The sequence below is a fragment of the Ammodytes marinus genome, assembly GCF_949987685.1.
Source record: "Ammodytes marinus genome assembly, chromosome: 6".
NCBI lineage: Eukaryota > Metazoa > Chordata > Actinopteri > Uranoscopiformes > Ammodytidae > Ammodytes > Ammodytes marinus.
In genome coordinates, this window is record NC_137235.1 from 34238586 (window position 1) to 34258296 (window position 19711).

At 40.5% G+C, this 19711-nt stretch overlaps 2 protein-coding genes across 5 annotated transcripts in view; both read right to left on the reverse strand.

Moving 5' to 3' along the window:
• Positions 1-7286, reverse strand: part of LOC307251667 (dynamin-2-like) — a 30795-nt gene extending 23509 nt beyond the window's left edge. For all 4 annotated transcript variants that reach the window (XM_080029053.1, XM_080029054.1, XM_080029052.1 and 1 more), the window contains exons 1-3: positions 6926-7286; positions 2925-2998; positions 2258-2407 (exon numbers count right to left, since the gene is read on the reverse strand). In XM_080029053.1, coding sequence (XP_079885179.1) covers positions 2258-2407; positions 2925-2998; positions 6926-7086 — 385 coding nt within the window. In that variant the 5' untranslated portion in view covers positions 7087-7286. The remainder of the gene's footprint in view (positions 1-2257; positions 2408-2924; positions 2999-6925) is intronic.
• Positions 7287-8043: 757 nt separating this feature from the next.
• LOC307252350 (uncharacterized protein) lies at positions 8044-10550 on the reverse strand. Its single transcript, XM_080029996.1, has 6 exons — positions 10521-10550; positions 10366-10404; positions 9548-9577; positions 9322-9405; positions 8661-8719; positions 8044-8501 (listed from the first exon to the last, which is right to left on the reverse strand). Exons 1-6 carry the CDS (start codon positions 10525-10527, stop codon positions 8214-8216), a joined length of 507 nt encoding a protein of 168 aa, XP_079886122.1. The 5' UTR covers positions 10528-10550; the 3' UTR covers positions 8044-8213.
• Positions 10551-19711: the final 9161 nt, after the last annotated feature.

Below are 19711 nucleotides of genomic sequence, written 5' to 3' on the forward strand. Positions count from 1 at the left end.
CCAGTGTCAGGTAAAACAGAGTTTTAATTAAATTTCACATAATAAACAGAGTATTCTTTGAACAATATGGTTGAAAATATGAACAATATGAATATTATGAACAATATAATGGAAAATATGAACATTATGAACAATATGATGGAAAATATGAACTAAATCTGTAAAAAATATATACATGGTAAATAATCAAATCAATCATTCAATCAATCAATTTAAAAATCTTGTACAAACTATATACACAACAGTATATACAATCTTGTGTATACAGATTAGCTGTGGTATTCGTCGTGGCAGTTTGTCAACAATGACGACCAGGTCCACGACCCATCCGTCTCCTACCTGCTGTAGTAGGCCTACTGAGCTGAACCACTGACTGCAGTGGAGGGCCTCAGGCTGTGGTGGATTGACAGAAGCTGCAGGGTCTGCTTCCTCCCTGTAACATAAGAGAATGAACCAATCAACATCTAAAAATATAATCAATCTAGGCAAATAAAACACAGTGATTTTTGTACTTACTAGGTCTGTGTTGTTGGAGTAAAAACAGTATATGCTATCTGTAATCCAATAACACATTTCCATACTAAAACTCTGTAGCCTGTATATTTAGAACTGAAATTAGGTCATTTTTACCTTGCTCCACTATTCAAATGAATGTATCTCTGTTCTTATAAAAATCCTGTCTCCAAATCGATGACTTTTCCCAATAGTGTTTTATTTGTCATGATAGGTTTTCTGACATGAACGTAAAAAACTTAGGCTAAGTGTTTTTACAATAAGAGTTTTTATGATTTTTATGGTTATAATTCTGTTTCTGAACCTGACCAAGAGCCACCCCGTAAAAGACACCTTGCTGCGCATCCCATCTCAGTGCCAGTGCGATGATCATCCACCCGCACTCAGCGAGCACACGTCACTGCCACACCCCCAAACATCAAGTTTATTTGCCAGGTAGATAAGGCTACGATTATCACTCTCCCAGCTGCTCTTACACGCAAAGCTACTTCTTCCACAATCACATCCCATTATTATCCATTATTAGCCTATATGGATCTCACTGTTCAGTCTTCTAAAATTAACGTATTTTCTCGCTGTTGTGCCGTCTTATCTGCGCGGATAAACTTGCCAAAACACACAGTGATTTGGAGTGAAAATAAGCTTGTGACGACCAGAAGATCCATGATTTATAAAGCTGGTTATTGTCTGTTTTGGCTCTGGGCACCGTTAACGTTACACCCCCCTCTCCCGCCCCCACCACCCCCCCGCGCGCCTCTATCTCTCTCCATCTCTCTCCATCTCTCTCTCTCTCTCTCTCTCTCTCTCTCACACACACACACACACACACACAAACAAAGCGAGAGACGTCTTTTGTTATAGAAAGGTTGTAGTCCTTCACAATGTTGATGCTTTCATAAAAGATTATGCTAGCTAAGCTACTTACTTGTTATCCTGAAGAGGATCAATCCCGTCTCCAAACTGCCGCTCATCTTCGGAGCAGCAGGACACCGGGGCCGAGTCCTCAATGTCCTCACCGGCATCCTTGTCAAAAAGATACTCATATACCTCCTCTCTTGTGAATTTACGTTTTGCCTTTTCTCTTTATCGTTATTTGGTTGTTGGCTTTTTTTCCCTCTCTCTCTGACTGTCAAACTCCGGTTGTCAAACTCAGCGCGAGCGGACATTGATTCACTCTGATTGGTCAGCCTACTAAAGCTGTGATGTCATTTAATGTAGCCAATAGGAGTGTATAAAGTACTAGACGTCACTAGCTAAGATGGCGACTGAAGATAAATCTATAAATCATTTGTTTACTGCAAGACAGTGAGGGAGACGTAACTCTGCCTCTTGCTACTTAGTGCATACTCTGTGCATTCCACCGGTTATACCGCGTTACAAAAAACGAAAGTTACGAGGTTAAATCATTGGGTAAATAGTCTTCTCACACAGGTCCTTTTTGGCTTGCTTTTTAGAGATGTTTGTCTAATTGTTAGCTTAAAAAACAGCATGTCTTTATCTGAAACCGTCAAGGAGATATGACGCTCTAAAGAATATATTGTATGTCGGAGCGCCGGCGCTCCCGTGGGCATGATAGAGTTAATACTCCAAAATGCTATTGGAGTTATTGGGGGCATTTGTGTATTTTCAGCATACTGCAATTGACGTGCATGTATTGGGACATCCTAAATCTTTTTCTGGCATACTACATAGTATGGAAGTATGGGTATTGGAAGGCAGAGTTAGTATTTTTTGTGTGTGTTACCATTTGGGGAGTAGACACGCAGGTTGATGGGGATGGGGGAGATGCCCTTGTTGGACCCAGTGATCCGTTCGGTCTCGGCTTCAATCTCCAGACGGACCTCGTCAAAGTCCACAAACTTGCGCCCTTTACAGTGCAGGAACTCTGCGTACTCTGAGTGGAGACAATGACAGACTTAGACATGCAAAGTAAGATATTTCAAGCCTTCCTTTGTTATAATTGTATTTGTTAAGGCTTACAGCTTATGAAAACCCCACATTCACAATCTCTGAACATTTTAATATTACATAAAAATCAATAAAAAGGGGATTTTAAATACAGAAATGTCGGCCCTATATAAAGTATAATCATCGATATGTACTCAGTACTTGGTTTGGGCCCCTTTTGCATGAATTCTTGCCTCAATTCCAATTCATTTTCCATGATATTCTAATAATATGAGTATCACCTGTATATATAGAGGAAAAATATGATAAGATACAGAAGAGAAAGTGGACAATGGAACAAAGTGGGCCACTGTAGGAACCTTTGGATATTTGATGTGCAAAGTGTTGCATAACAAGCTGTTAATAACATTGACAATCTTAATAGCCCTATCCCTGTGAGATGGGGCTATTAATTTTTGCTACAGACACACCTGATCTGTATTGGACTCATGCATGGAACTTGCCTGCTTTATTGTTAACCAGCTGGAGGATCAGAGGGCGACGGGTGACAATGCCAGAACCTCTGGGCAAAAAGTCCCTGACAGAAAGAGACAGAGATAAAGTTTAGAATACACGCACAAACGCACACACACACACACACGCACACACACACGCACACATACACACACACACACACACGCACACACACACACACACACTCACTCACAACTCAATTAATATAAATAAGTAAGAATTCAGACACACACTCATTCTATCAATCTCAGATCAGTTATACATCGACATGATGTTTTTTCCTGGTAAATACACTCAACAAAAATATAAACGCAACACTTTTGTTTTTGCTCCCATTTTTCATGAATGACTTAAAGATCTAAAATTCATTCCAGATACACAATTGTACCATTTCTCTCAAACATTGTTCACAAATCTGTCTAAATGTGTGATAGTGAACACTTCTGCTTTGCTGAGATAATCCATCCCACCTCACAGGTGTGCCACATCAAGATGCTGATCTGACATCATGATTAGTGCACAGGTATGCCTTAGACTGTCCACAATAAAAGGCCACCCTGAAATGTGCAGTTTTGTCTCACAGCAAAATGCCACAGATGCCACAAGCATTGAGGGAGCGTGCAATTGGCATGCTGACAGCAGGAATGTCAACCAGATTTGTTGCTCGTGCATTGAATGTTCATTTCTCCACCATAAGCCGTCTCCAGCAACTTCGCACAGCCATTGAAGAGGAGTGGACCAACATTCCACAGGCCACAATTGACAATCTGATAAACTCTATGCGAAGAAGATGTGTTGCACTGCATGAGGCAAATGGTGGTCACACCAGATACTGACTGGTTCTGAGTCCCCAGACCCCCAATAAAGCAAAAAAATGCACATTTCAGAGTGGCCTTTTATTGTGGACAGTCTAAGGCACAACTGTGCACTAATCATGATGTCAGATCAGCATCTTGATGTGGCACACCTGTGAGGTGGGATGGATTATCTCAGCAAAGCAGAAGTGCTCACTATCACACATTTAGACAGATTTGTGAACAATGTTTGAGAGAAATGGTACAATTGTGTATCTGGAATGAATTTTAGATCTTTAAGTCCATCTCATGAAAAATGGGAACAAAAACAAAAGTGTTGCGTTTATATTTTTGTTGAGTGTAAATACACACTGGAGGTGAGGGGGAACACGACGGCCCTCTTGGCTTCAAACCTTCTGCTGTCAAAATACTGAATATGTGTCAGCAGCTTCTAACAAAAATAAGAGTGTGAGCTCCTAAATTGATCCCTAGTGCCTGCGCGCGTGTACATGTGTGCATTATTGATGCAGATGAGACTGACTTACAACCCTATTCATTATAAATAGTGCAATGAGAAAGAAACACGTCCCTCTGTTTCCCCCTCTTGTTACATCACAATGGAAAAACTCTTGTTCAATAGAATGTCGATCATGTCCAGGTCACTGACTGCAAGTGTCTCCAGGCTATTAGAATATGTCTGTTTATGTCTGTCTATGTATGTGCTTCCCTGGCCAGGTCATCAGCAACAACTGAGCTGAGTTTCAGCATAAGGTACGCAGGCCACACACACACACACACACACACACACACACCCTGTGCCTGTGCCTGTTGTCCACTGCTGACAGAGCAGTCAGGATGTTACACAACAGCGATAACCATCCTCTTTCCTCGTCTCTTCCTGTCACTTATGAAAGCACGAAATGAATAGCCGTCACCAACAAGACAGTTGATCAATTGACTCTGTGATATGTATCATTACAGTTTTTGCCTAATGCTTACACACTAAAAGTGGTTGCTAGGCCCAAAGCATCACAACCTCTAAACACAAGCACCAACCCTACAAACACAATATATGCTCTGCACTGTGTTTGAAATTCTGCAACACACTTCTTGCAAATCACTACACACAGGTTTTTACATAAGACACAAAAATGAAATCTCCTGCAATCATTGGGAAGACACATCTATTTAAAATACAAAACACAACCAAACTTGGAAAAGCACACAGACTCACACACATGAAAAATAAAAAATAAAGCTAATTGAATACCAATCAGTCTAAGCCTTAGCTCTACAAATAGACCTCAGGTGAGCTCATCTTTTTTGTGAGGCAGTAAGAGTCAGGGGAAGAGGACAAGAGAGAGCGGCAGGAGGACGAGGACAACTAAGGAGCCTGGTCTGAGAGTCAAGTCCAACTACACAATCGCTCCATAATTTGGACATTTAGACTGGATGTCAGGAATAGGATTTGTCAGCATTAGGCAAAAACCTGTAATCTATTTATAAAAAATATAATCTGAAACATCTTTTCAGTACTGTATTTGTTCAAAATGTAATGAATTTTTGTTAATTGAAAAGCGAATACATTTCCAGGTTAGGACTGTTGGACAAAGTAAGAAATGTATTTTAATTCAACATCACTTAAGTCAATTCATCAAAAAAGAATGAACAGCTTAATCAATATGGACAAAAACATTAACTGCAAATATTTTGCCCTCCTGTCTGTCTTTTGACTCTCTGATTTCTATCGTTATGCTTGAGGTATAAAGAATCCGAAATTTGATAAACAAACATATAAATATTACGCCAAAATCCCAAAACCTCGAATTAATGAAGATGAACAATGTTTTTTGTCTTTCTTTTATTTCTATCTCATTGATCATTTCATACTTCATTAGAAGCTCCTTAGCCCCACGATGAAGTGGAAAACAGTCGATAGACTGATCCATTGTTACAATAGCTGTTATTTGCAGCACTGACTGACTAACACCTACTCCACCTAATTAAAAACCAATTCATGTTTTTTTTCCAGCAGGCTAACTGACAAACATCTAAGTAGCCTATCCTTCTGTGGGTATCTGGTACCCAGTGTGTCATATACACATGACAGCGCAGCTGGTGACATCACTAATGAACCCAGAAAATACACATCAATGCCCCCACTGTCTCCCCAAGCCACTGCTTGGAACTCAGAGACAAAAGGCAACAGGAAAAAAGAGGGGACGTGGCTGTCTAATCTACATTCCCTGTCTGTTGGAGAACAAGTGAAATCATTCTGAGATTTAGAAGAGTAAAAAATTCCCTTTTCTGGGCACCTTCGTTTGGAGATAAATGCTTCCTCCCTAGATTAGGCCTCTACGACAGCAGCACAGCCATGTCTTTCCCTCTTCCCTTTCCTCAGCAATAGATTTTCTCCCAAGACTTTTGTTTCTGTGTTTTAACTGCAAATTAGCAGAGCAGAGAGACACCTCAGCTAATGTAACAGTTAGCCTAGGTCTATTTGTTGTTCAAGTTGGTCCACAACTGCTCATTCAAATACCTTCAAAATCATTCAACAACCGCACAAAGAGAGTCAGCAGTGCTTGCATGCTGAGAGCGCAGACTCTGTGCATTTTTATTTGAGCTGTCAGTGTAACACTCCAATAACTCCTCTATCTGAAAATGACCCGATTAAACCTGCAAACAACCTCTGTGTACCTTACCCTTGAAAGTAAAACATTGACCCGACCTAAGCAATGTGACACCTATAAATATGGATTTACAACCTGCACAGTCAGTCTTAAGGAAACACAGCCTTTGTAAATGTTTGACACAATATGCTTCATACAAAGCAGAGACTACAGTGATCAGTATTCATGCTACAAGGAAATTCAATTTTAGGATGAGGAGGTTTAGACTTGTCACGTTTAAACCATTTCCCACACCAACAACTAACAGCTGTTTTTACTTGTATAAAATGCGTAATTGTGCATCGTGAATAGCGCAGTTCTACAATGGAAAGAGTCCGTTGGAAGAAAAAAAAACGTTAGAAACTGGTAGGCACCAAGACACAGAGCGTGCTTAGTTGGCAGTTTTTACGGATGGGATAAACTCGGTGCAGTTTGTCTTAGAAACACAGCAAAAACTACAGGCAAAAAAGAAAATCATCTATATTAACAATGTCAGATCACTCCAATGCTACATATAAATGGTACAACCTCCCGACGAAATTTTCCAACACGGAGCTCTTTCCTGCGCTCTGGCCGCCGACCACCGCTATCTGCGGCAGGTCCAAGTTGCAGGATTGGCCTATGGTGCTGAAGGCGTCCTGGAGCTTGTTGATGAGGGGAATCAGATCTTCCATTCCCTTGTTTCCCATAGTGGCGCCTCGGTCAGCCCAGCGGGCTCTATCCCTCTCTCCTCCCCGGTCAAATATAACAGGCAAAGGATAGCTCCTCCAGCACAAAAGTTCCTAGATGGAACAGCAGTCTGTCGCGGTTTCTGTTAGTCTGTATTTCATTAGAAAACAAGTGAGTTTGTAGTCAAACGTCCCGACAGCGTTTAATGCACTGGCGAAGTCATCAGATGATTGCAATAGAAAAGTCCGAAAACTTCTGTCATCATCCGGTCAGGCGACACCCAGCCTCCGCTGGAGATTGTGGCTCCGCCTCAACCGTCACTTTAATCTGCTATTGGTCAGCTGGGCCGTCCGTTAGTCTACACACAGACATGTCATAATTTTTACAATACGGTTTTTGGACTCGCACTTTGGAATAGGGGGAATACAAAGTATCTTTAGATTCATATAGAAATTAATGTTACGTGTAACCACTCTCACTGTCTGGGTTGACTTCAAACACCGCCTATTACTCTTACTCGTATCTCAAATCTTTGCAACTAATCAACTTTATGACGCTCAGACTTTGTGTTTAAATATCTCAAACACTCTTACTTGCACTTCAAAAACGTAGCCTACATCTGAGAGGCTGTGTGTGTTTGTGTTTGCTTGTAAATGTAGCTATGTGAGGACTAATCTTTTAACCATCAGAGTTGGGACAATTTTTGAAAGTGAGGACTGTGTGTGTGTGTGTGTGTGTGTGTGTGTGTGTGTGTGTGTGTGTGTGTGTGTGTGTGTGTGTGTGTGTGTGTGTGTGTGTGTGTGTGTGTGTGTGTGTGTGTGTGTGTGTGTGTGTGTGTGTGGGCCCTCGCCAAGTTGCTGCCTTTCACCAGTTGCACAAGAAGAGGGCGCTGCAGAGCAAAACATGCTGAATGACACGGCGTTCCTGTGTTTATTCATAAAACTCACAACATACATGCATTTCGTCACAGGCTTTGAAATAATATGTAATCAATCAATCAGTAGACACTAACTAACTTTTCATTGTGCCAAATGATAGGGTTCCATCACTCAACATTTGCCAAATGACTTTTTCAGCATTTTGGGAGTGTGGAAAACGTTCACAAGCAACTGCACAGTTAACATCAATAGGTGAAGGTCTGTCTATCTCATGGTTCCCCAGGCTTTGTCACTGTAGAATAGAGAGTCTGCTCTGGATGGGTGGCTCCCTCAGTCCTACTAATAGATGAGTGGTCCCGGGCAGAGGAACCATTTTTGTTGTTTGTGTCAGGAAGTCCTCTCCCATCCGTCGAGTCCTTTGCGAATTCCACGCTGGCATAGTGGAGCGAGTCTGCGGGAAGGTTGACGTTTTCATAGACGGACGGCACTGCGTTTCCCGAGCTCGCCTGATGATTTAGCGCGTGTATGTCCTCGTAGTGGTGATCTCCATGATTTGCCTGCAGAGGAGAATGGGAGCGGTGTTGAAAGATGAATGCAGCTGTTGTAGGCCTATGCAAAATCGTATTCACAGACACACACACACATATAGGTCACACACACGCGCGCGCACACACACACACACACACACACAAACACACACACACAAACACAAATACCTCTGCATTATCTCCATCGTGCATCTTCTGCTCTGATGATTGCCTGGCAGCACAACATGCTGAAAAAAAACATTTGAATAGCCAGGAACAACCAGGTATTTGTATCTGATTGCATTACATGACACAGTCAGAGTTAAAGGCCTACTTCACCGGTTTGAATATGAAGGTGTATAGAATTCTGAGATCCTATGTAGTATAAATGTGCGAAAAAAATTGAAATCGGTTCATCCTAGTCTGAGAAAAGGCAGAAAGAGTGTTTTTTTTAACCCTATATTTCTCTTTCTCGTGACATCACAGAAAGAGAAATATAGGGTTAAAAAAAACTTACTTTGTAAATATTACTGTGATGTCTTTTACTGTGACATCACAGTAATATTTACAAAGTACGTTTTTTTTAACCCTATATTTCTCTTTCTGTGATGTCACGAGAAAGAGAAATATAGGGTTAAAAAAAACACTCTTTCTGCCTTTTCTCAGGCTAGGATGAACCGATTTTAATTTTTTTTTGCACATTTATACTACATAGGATCTCAGAATTCAATACACCTTCATATTCAAACCGGTGAAGTAGGCCTTTAAGGGTTTCCATTTCCATTTGAAAAGTTTTAAGATGTATTACCTAGACAGACTATGTATTTTTATTTCGTCCAAATTCACTCACCTTTTATCCTGTGTCTGAACAGTATAAGTACAACCACAAGTATCAGTAACACTGCCACTCCGCCTACCGCACCACCGATCACACCTGCAAACCAAGAGACAACCGTAGAATCTGCTAAAGACGAAATGCCACCAGCCAGGGTTGCGCTGTTCTGAGCATTCATTCATTCAGCGTGTCTCACTGAAATGTAGCTGGATGTTATGAGTGATCAAAGTGATAAAGTCACCTGCTTTTGGAGGAAGGCCTTTGTCTCTGTCTGTGCAAGGGTTAAAAGGCAGGAGGTCAGAAATGTGATGAGAGTTGTAATTTAAAATCACTTTGCACACACAAAAAAACACACCCACATGCTTTTATATGTTTGCAGTAAGCTTGTCTAACTCCATCACCCCCTCTCTGTTTTCACTTTCTTTGTCCCACCACAGCTGCTGTATCCAATCACTGTTATAGCTCTTTTCCCTTATCATTTCTTCAAAAGACAATCGGTGTATATTACATTTTGTTACTGCCATTCTATATTTGGGCCTTTAAGCCATTAGTGGCAGAGTCCGCCATAGCCCCACTGGATTCCAATTGCAACTTCATACACATACCTCGCAGGTTTATTTGGCTCCACTGTATTCTTGACAATGGTCAGTAGCTGCTTACATTTTTAGCTGTAGAATTCAACCACACTTGCTGTCGCCAAAACAACAAGGCCTGAAATCTTAGGCACTTTAACTTTAATGCTGCGGGTGCAAATTTGAACTGATCAGTTAACTACAACAGTTAACTACAAGCAGTTTTAAAAAGGCTTAAACTGATCATATGTGTAACCTTAAATCTCATTGGAAAAAAGTAACTTGCAACTCAAGCTGATAATACATGTACTGGAATAGAGGTATAAAGTAGCAGAAAATGGAAAAGTACAAGCATCTAAAATGTGATACTTGTATGCTAAATTAATCATAATACCATAACAAATGTACTGTACAGGTAGTATCAACAGTAGCATATGTTGTTATAATTCAATGGTTGTATACTGCATTATATCCTCATTGCACTTACATGGTGTACTGTTTCCATTCACAGACAAACTCACAGTAACTGTAAAAAAAAATGCAATGAAAAATGTTAAGTAATTTCATTGTAACGCTGTCAAACTGATTTTTGTACGTTTTATACTTATCAAAGAAAAACACAAACTAAAGAATTGCAATTACCTGTCATTGAGAAGATGATGACATTTAGTATTATACCCATAGTGTCAGTCCAGCTTGTTCCAGCTTATGGTTGAAATCCTACTTCAGTTCAAATATTAGGCGACATTACTCCACTGTCATTCATCATGACACCAGTTGACTCTGCTCTGATGTTTCAATGAAATAAGAGACTGCCAGCTTCTCCGTTCCACCCCTTTGCACGAAACATTTGCATTTAAGAACGAGGAGGTTTTTTTTTTTTATATATATATGATTTAGTGTGAGAACCTGCGTCAAACCAAATGCGAGTAAAACAATGTCCACATTGTACCTCCTATCTTTGGATCAAAATCATTATAATACCAGCTATTCATGTGCAGACTGCAGGTATTCTAATGACATATTATTTGGGTTATGATATAGTAATGTATTATTTCTAGATGGAGGGATAGCAGTGCGATGGAATATTCAAATACTTGCTTTAATACCAAGCCCCAACCTCAGCGATTTTTACCGGCATCCAATAAGGAAGTGACCTACAACTGTAGTAACCAGAAAGTGCCACTGGGAGTGGCGCCAAGACGAGCAGTTTTTCTTTGACTCACTTGTTAGATAGGCCGTTTTCAAAGTCTTATTAAACCTATTTACAGCCTGGGCCACAAAACCATTTTAGTCTGTATGTTTAGGTCATATCTCCATTACAACACTGAGGGGGGTGAATTTTTTTGTTCCACGCTAGTTTTTATTCCTTTGGAGGTTAAAATGTATTGGCGCGATCTCTTGATTGACAGCTCTCCGCCCGTTGTCCCTCACTTTGCCTCGGAGGTATACATCAGCTATCTCCCTCCCCCCGACGTGACGTTGATTCCCCTTTTCGGCAAGAGGAGTGAGGCGGAGTAAAAATCTCACAAGATGGCGACGCGCACAAACCAGGATTATTGGATGCCGTGTGAATAACTGAGGTCAGCCCGGATGCTACATCCATATTATTTGCTATCTATGTTTAATACGTGTTTGTTCATTTAAAACCTGGGTAACACTTTACAATAAGGTACACAAAATTGTAGTAGCTACTACATACCTACTACATAGTTTTTTTTTTTTTGTGCTACCTATGTGTTAGGTAGCACAAAAAAAAAACCCCTATGTAGTAGGTAGCACATAGGGTTTTTTTTTTTTTGTGCTACCTATGTGTTAGGTAGCACAAAAAAAAAACCCCCTATGTGTTACCTACTACATAGTTTTTTTTTTTTTGCGCTACCTATGTGTTAGGTAGCACAAAAAAAAAACCCTATGTGTTAGGTAGCACATAGGGTTTTTTTTTTTTTGTGCTACCTATGTGTTAGGTAGCACAAAAAAAAAAACCCTATGTGTTACCTACTACATAGTTTTTTTTTTTTTGCGCTACCTATGTGTTAGGTAGCACAAAAAAAAAAAACCTTATGTGTTAGGTAGCACATAGGGTTTTTTTTTTTTTGTGCTACCTATGTGTTAGGTAGCACAAAAAAAAAAACCCTATGTGTTACCTACTACATAGTTTTTTTTTTTTTGCGCTACCTACAGTATCTCACAAAAGTGAGTACACCCCTAACATTTCTTCACATTTTTCTTTATATCTTTCCATGCGACAACACTGAATAAATGACACTTTGATACAATGTCAAGTAGTCAGTGTACAGCTTGTATAACAGTGTAAATTTACTGTCCCCTCAAAATAACTCGACACACAGCCATTAATGTCTAAACTGCTGGCAACAAAAGTGAGTACACCCCTAAGAAAAAATGTCCAAATTGGGCCCAAAGTGTCAATATTTTGTTTTGCCATCATTATTTTCTAGCACTGCCTTAACCCTCTTGGGCATGTAGTTCACTAGAGCTTCACAGGTTGCAACTGGAACCCTCTTCTACCCATTCATGACGACATCAAGGAGCTGGTGGATATTAGAGTCCTTGCGCTCCTCCATCTCCCGTTTTAGGATGCCCCAAAGATGCTCAATAGGGTTTAAGACTGGAGACATGCTTGGCCAGTCCATAACCTGTACCCTCAGCTTCTTTAGCAAGCCAGTGGTCGTTCGGAGGGGTGTTTGGGGTCGTTATCATGTTGCAGTACTGCCCTGCGGCCCAGTTTATGAAGGGAGGGGATCATGCTCTGCTTCAGTATGTCACAGTACATGTTAGAATTCAATGAACTGTAGATCCCCAGTGCTGGCAGCACTCATGCAGCCCCAGACCATGACACTCCAACCACCACGCTTGACTCTAGGCAAGACACACTTGTCTTTGTACTCCTCACCTGGTTGCCGCTCCACACTCTTAACACCATCTGAACCAAATACATTTATTTTGGTCTCATCAGACCACAGGACATGGTTGCAGTAATCCATGTCCGTAGTCTGTTTGTCTTCAGCAAACTTTTTGTGGGGTTTCTTGTGCATCATCTTTAGAATAGGCTTCCTTCTGGTATGATGAGCCATGCAGACCAGTATGATGCAGAGTGTGGCGTATGGTCTGAGCACTGACAGGTTGACCCCCCACCCCTTCAAGCCCTTCAGCAATGCTGGCAGCACTCATACGTCTATTTTCCAAAGCCAACCTCTGTGTACAACGCTGACCATGTGCACTCAACCTTCGTAAACTGGGCCGCAGGGTGGTATTGCAACATGATAACGACCCTAAACACACCTCCAAGACGACCAGTGGCTTGCTAAAAAAGCTGAGGGTAAAGGTTATGGCCTGGCCAAGCATGTCTCCAGACCTAAACCCTATTGAGCATCTTTGGGGCATCCTCAAACGGAAGGTGGAGGAGCGCAAGGTCTTTAATATCCACCAGCTCTGTGATGCTGTCATAAATGGGTGGAAGAGGGTTCCAGTTGCAACCTGTGAAGCTCTAGTGAACTCCATGCCCAAGAGGGTTAAGGCAGTGCTGGAAAATAATGGTGGCCACACAAAATATTTACACTTTGGGCCCAATTTGTAAATTTTTTCTAAGGGGTGTACTCACTTTTGTTGCCAGCAGTTTAGACATTAATGGCTGTGTGTCGAGTTATTTTGAGGGGACACTAAATTTACACTGTTATACAAGCTGTACACTGACTACTTTACATTGTATCAAAGTGTCATTTATTCAGTGTTGTCCCATGGAAAGATATAAAGAAAAATGTGAAGAAATGTGAGGGGTGTACTCACTTTTGTGAGATACTGTATGTGTTAGGTAGCACAAAAAAAAAAACCCTATGTGTTAGGTAGCACATAGGGTTTTTTTTTTTGTGCTACCTATGTGTTAGGTAGCACAAAAAAAAAACCCTATGTGTTACCTACTACATAGTTTTTTTTTTTTGCGCTACCTATGTGTTAGGTAGCACAAAAAAAAACTTATGTGTTACCTACTACATAGTTTTTTTTTTTTTGCGCTACCTATGTGTTAGGTAGCACAAAAAAAAAAAACCTTATGTGTTACCTACTACATAGTTTTTTTTTTGCGCTACCTATGTGTTAGGTAGCACAAAAAAAAACCCTATGTGTTACCTACTACATAGTTTTTTTTTTTTTGCGCTACCTATGTGTTAGGTAGCACAAAAAAAAAAACCTTATGTGTTACCTACTACATAGTTTTTTTTTTTGCGCTACCTATGTGTTAGGTAGCACAAAAAAAAAACCCTATGTGTTACCTACTACATAGTTTTTTTTTTTTGCGCTACCTATGTGTTAGGTAGCGCAAAAAAAAAAAAACTATGTAGTAGGTAACACATAGGGTTTTTTTTTTTGTGCTACCTAACACATAGGTAGCGCAAAAAAAAAAAAACTATGTAGTAGGTAACACATAGGGTTTTTTTTTTTTGTGCTACCTAACACATAGGTAGCACAAAAAAAAAACCCCTATGTGCTACCTAACACATAGGGGTTTTTTTTGTGCTACCTAACACATAGGTAGCGCAAAAAAAAAAACCCCTATGTGCTACCTAACACATAGGGTTTTTTTTTGTGCTACCTAACACATAGGTAGCGCAAAAAAAAAACTATGTAGTAGGTAACACATAGGGTTTTTTTTTTGTGCTACCTAACACATAGGTAGCACAAAAAAAAAACCCTATGTGCTACCTAACACATAGGGTTTTTTTTTTTTGTGTTACCTAACACATAGGTAGCGCAAAAAAAAAACTATGTAGTAGGTAACACATAGGTTTTTTTTTTTTTGTGCTACCTAACACATAGGTAGCACAAAAAAAAAACCCCTATGTGCTACCTAACACATAGGGTTTTTTTTTTGTGCTACCTAACACATAGGTAGCGCAAAAAAAAAAAAAACTATGTAGTAGGTAACACATAGGGTTTTTTTTTTGTGCTACCTAACACATAGGTAGCACAAAAAAAAAAACCCTATGTGCTACCTAACACATAGGTTTTTTTTTTTGTGCTACCTAACACATAGGTAGCGCAAAAAAAAAAAAACTATGTAGTAGGTAACACATAGGGTTTTTTTTTTGTGCTACCTAACACATAGGTAGCACAAAAAAAAAACCCTATGTGCTACCTACTACATAGGGTTTTTTTTTTGTGCTACCTAACACATAGGTAGCACAAAAAAAAAAACTATGTAGTAGGTATGTAGTAGCTACTACAATTTTGTGTACCTTATTGTAAAGTGTTACCAAATGTGAATATAATGCAACTAAAAACCAATGTGTGATCTGAATATTAGAATGTGTTAATGTGACGCAAGCGCACGGAACTAATGTTTTGTTCCTAGTTACCCTACGTCATGATTGTTGATTGACAATTGATGCAAGGCTTGACCAAGCGTGTGTGTGTGTCGCTCGTTAAGAGCAGCGATATTGTAACAAGTTGTCTCTGAAGCTAAAGCAGACGGCCAAGATATAAGGACAGTTAAAGGAACTTTCAACGAACCTCTTTTCACAACAAGCGGCCAGCGAGGTATTTTATTGTCATTTTTAATGCACTTTATTTCCTGTTTTTATGCATGTCTTTTCATGTGCCAATTAGTGTTATATTTCTGTGTTTATTTCATGCTTTTGTAACTGCTGTATAGTTCGCTGATTTGCCGTTCTGTATTGTGTTTATTTGTGATAGTTTTCACGGCGTAAAGGAGTAAAGGATCACTTTGTTTGGAGGCAACGTGTCAATAAAGTACGCCCGTTCCAAAGAAGCCGACCTGTGTCTGTGTGTTGTGACGAGAGCTACAGTGAAAACTCGGACTGCTCCTCACGGGTAGGAGAGACGACAAGACAGCAGCGCTTACGGACGCAACGAGGACCCAGCAAACAGATAAGAAAAGCCCATGAGGCACTGTCCGCATAGCAACTGCAAGCAGCGGTGATAGACTGTGTCAGAAGCGCAACCTTTCAAACCTAGACAATAAGTGCTTCCTCCACTTCCTTCAAGTTTAAGTGGTGTGAAAAGTGGTAAAAAATTGTTGCTACAAAGGACTCAGATCTATTAACCCTGTATTTTATTGGGCTTAGCCTACATGTTTTATGGATGCATATTTGCTGGTGTTAATTGTTGTTACACGTGACAAAGTTTAAAGGGTAATTTCACCTATTTAAAGAAAATGAAAAATATCTTTCTCATTCAAGGGTTAAGTTGTTAAAGGTATTTCTAAGCTGATTTAATTGTTCAACTAAGGATAATTTGTCTGAGTAATTTAAATTTGCTTACCTTGTTATGAAATCAAAGTTAACTTGAGATAATAGCATTTGAGTGTTGAAAAGGTTTTCTTGGTGTGATAGTCAAGTCTATATTTAAAGGCCTACTTCACCGGTGGGAATATGAAGGTGTATTGAATTCTGAGATCCCATGTAGTATAAATGTGCAAAAAAATAAAAAATCGGTTCATCCTAGCCTGAGAAAAGGCAGAAAGAGTGTTTTTTTTAACCCTATATTAATCTTACTGTGACATCACAGTAAGATAAATATAGGGTTAAAAAAAAATTACTTTGTAAATATTACTGTGATGTCACAGTATGAGAAATCACAGTAATATTTACAAAGTAAGGTTTTTTTTTTAACCCTATATTTATCTTACTGTGATGTCACAGTAAGATTAATATAGGGTTAAAAAAAACACTCTTGCTGCCTTTTCTCAGGCTAGGATGAACCAATTTCAATTTTATTTGCACATTTATACTACATAGGATCTCAGAATTCAATACACCTTCATATTCAAACCGGTGAAGTAGGCCTTTAAATAATAGGCTTATCACATGGCCTTCACACATTTGTCAAGAAATTCATAATTATTCACACTCTTTTGGCTACTCACATTAAAGCTAATATTTACACATAGCCACATAAGTTCAACACATGTCCAAGCCATTCAAGTCACCTCAAAATGTCTGAGGCAAGCACTGTACCCGAACCTATAAAGGATGAATGTACAGACCAAGTAGAAGAGTCACGTAGAAGTGAAAGATGCCAAACCCTAACAGAAAAGGGAAAAGAACTCCAAGAAGAAAAGCTGAAGAGTGTAAAACGTAGATACAGAATCACCTATGAGAAGTGGAGGTCTAACGCAAGATTAGCAAAGGAAATAATGACTGATGAAGCCTCAAATGACGAGCTGAATCAGCTCATTGAGAACATTCAAAACACCTGCTCTGAAGTAAGGGTTGTTTATGAAGAGTTGCGAGGAATACAAACTCCTGAACAAGACCTGCGGCGCAGAGTTGATAAGTGCGTAGAACTTTCAGGATTCATTACACAAAGGGCAAGTAGGCAACTTAAAGGGCTTACAACAGACGATGAGGAAGAACCTTGGCCTGATGTCGGATCCATCCTAGACTCAACAGGTTCAATGTCAAAGCCAATGTCTTATCGATCAAAATGTAGTTCTGCTAACTCTAGCTCCATCGCAGTCAGAAGAAACGAGGCTGCAGCTGAAGCTGCTGCATCCCAAGAAATACTGGCAGTATTGGAAGAACAAGAAAAGGAAGAAACTGAACTGCAAAGGTTAGAGGCTGAAGATAAACAACGACAAGCACTATTTGAAGCCGAAAACCTAGCTAGACAGCAGACTATGGACGGTAAGCGCAGAAAGCTTAACCGCCTAGAAGAAGTGAAAAGGTTGAACGCTGCAAAGGCTAGAGTAAAGGTCTACGATCAGGCTGAAGGAAATGTTGGAGCAGTTGACTTACTGCATGAAGTTAAACCTAACACAACTCAAGCCTTCCATACCTCAAGCCCCTCCTTCATTCCTCAACCTCTTTCAGTCCCAACTCCAGCCTTCAATGCCTCAAGTTCTCCGTTCATTCCACAATTTCCAATAGGCACAAGTCAAAATCAAGCTTCACCAACCTCCATGCCCATGCCTCAAGCGCAGAACAGCTCTGACTTAATCAATGTACTTGCAGAAGCTATAAGTGCCAATCGTCTTCCAACACCAGAGCCAGCAGTATTCACAGGAGACCCCCTGAAATACAAAGATTGGCAAATGTCATTCAAAACGTTGATTGACAGAAAAAACATTCCTCAGAAAGAAAAGCTGTATTACCTAAGACAGTACTTAGGTGGCACAGCAAAAACAGCCGTTGAAGGATTTTTCCTACTAGGCACAGAAGTAGCATATGAGTCAGCCTGGCAGCTGTTGGAAAAACGTTTTGGAGACCCATTCATTATTGGGAAGGCCTTCAGAAACAAGCTGCATGACTGGCCAAAGGTTAATCCCAAGGATGCTTACGAATTGAGGGACTTTGCAGATTTCCTCCGGAGCTGTGAGGCTGCTATGCCCTACATCAAGACGTTGGAAGTCCTCAACGACTGCAATGAGAACCAACAGATTCTACTGAAGTTGCCAGATTGGTTGGTGTCCAGGTGGAATCGCAAAGCAATGGAAGCAAGAGAAGCATACTCTGAGTACCCACCATTTAAAGAATTTGTAAATTTCCTGGCGAAAGAAGCAGACCTCGCTTGTGATCCCATTTCTTCAGTACAAGCACTCAAAGGTGTGGAAAGTGACAAGCCTAAGTGTCCACGAAGCCATACTGTTCGGGCAAATACATTGTATACCAATACAAGACAGAACAGCATCCCATCATGCATGTTCTGCAAAGGAGTAGGACATGTCGTCACTATGTGTAGAAAGTTTGCAGAAAATACAGTTCAAGATTGTGTCAAGTTTGTCCAAGCAGAAAGGCTTTGTTTTGGATGCTTGAAAACAGGTCATTACTCAAGAAGTTGTGATAACAGGAGCACATGTGAAAAGTGCCAGAAGAGACACCCCACATGTCTGCATGACGACCAGTTCAGGGAACGTCTAATGTCGACACCCCTGAGAAGAGACATATCAAACGAAATGTCACCCCAAGGAGAAATAGTTGTAACAGCAACCACTAACAGAGTCATGCAAGAGGGACCAAACACACAAACGTCCTCGATTGTACCTGTCTGGGTTTCGTCCACTGAACGGCCAGATAAAGAAGTGCTCGTCTACGCACTCTTGGACACGCAGAGTGATACAACCTTTATCCTTGATGAAGTGGCTCAAGACCTCGACACAAGCAAAGAGAATGTTAGTCTGCGGCTATCCACCATGTCTTCGAGGTCAATGGTTATAAACTGTCAGAAACTAAGAAACCTACAAGTGAGAGGATATAACTTACAGAAAAGGATTCTATTGCCACCACTCTTTACACAAGAGTTCATTCCAGCGGACAGAGTGCACATTCCAACTTCTAAAACAGCTCTAAAATGGCCTCATCTGGAAAAACTGTCTGGCAAAATTCCACCGCCATTAGACTGTGAAATAGGCCTACTGATTGGCTATAACTGCCAACAAGCACTTTTACCGAGAGAGATCCTGTCTAGTGAAGAAAGTCACCCATATGCTCAGCGAACCGATCTAGGCTGGAGCATTGTCGGCTGTTCAAACCCAGCAACTGACTTTGTTGATGCAATAGGAACCAGTCACAGAATCATGGTGCATCAAGTAACACCTCCTGTGCAGCCATTAGTTGACTCAAAGATGGCTCATAGCTACCTGAAGGACGACACCCAGAGTATTCCCACGTTTGTGATGAACCGGATCACACGGATAAGGACTAGCACAAACCCTGAGCAATGGCAACATGTCAGTTCCGAAGAGAAGTCAGACTATGCCTCAAGAGGCCTAAATGCAGCCCAGCTTAAAGAGTATAACCGACTGAAAGGACCTAACTTTCTCTGGCAGCAGGATCTTCCACCCGAAGATGAGATGGTGG

What these genes read in the sequence shown, in the direction of transcription:
- LOC307252350 (XM_080029996.1), bottom strand. An exon ending in GTTCAGACACAGGATAAAAG is followed by an intron (nt 8,720 to 9,321) that starts GTGAGTGAATTT and finishes GTTTTTTTTCAG; the next exon opens with CATGTTGTGCTGCCAGGCAA. An exon ending in ACGATGGAGATAATGCAGAG is followed by an intron (nt 8,502 to 8,660) that starts GTATTTGTGTTT and finishes TCTCCTCTGCAG; the next exon opens with GCAAATCATGGAGATCACCA.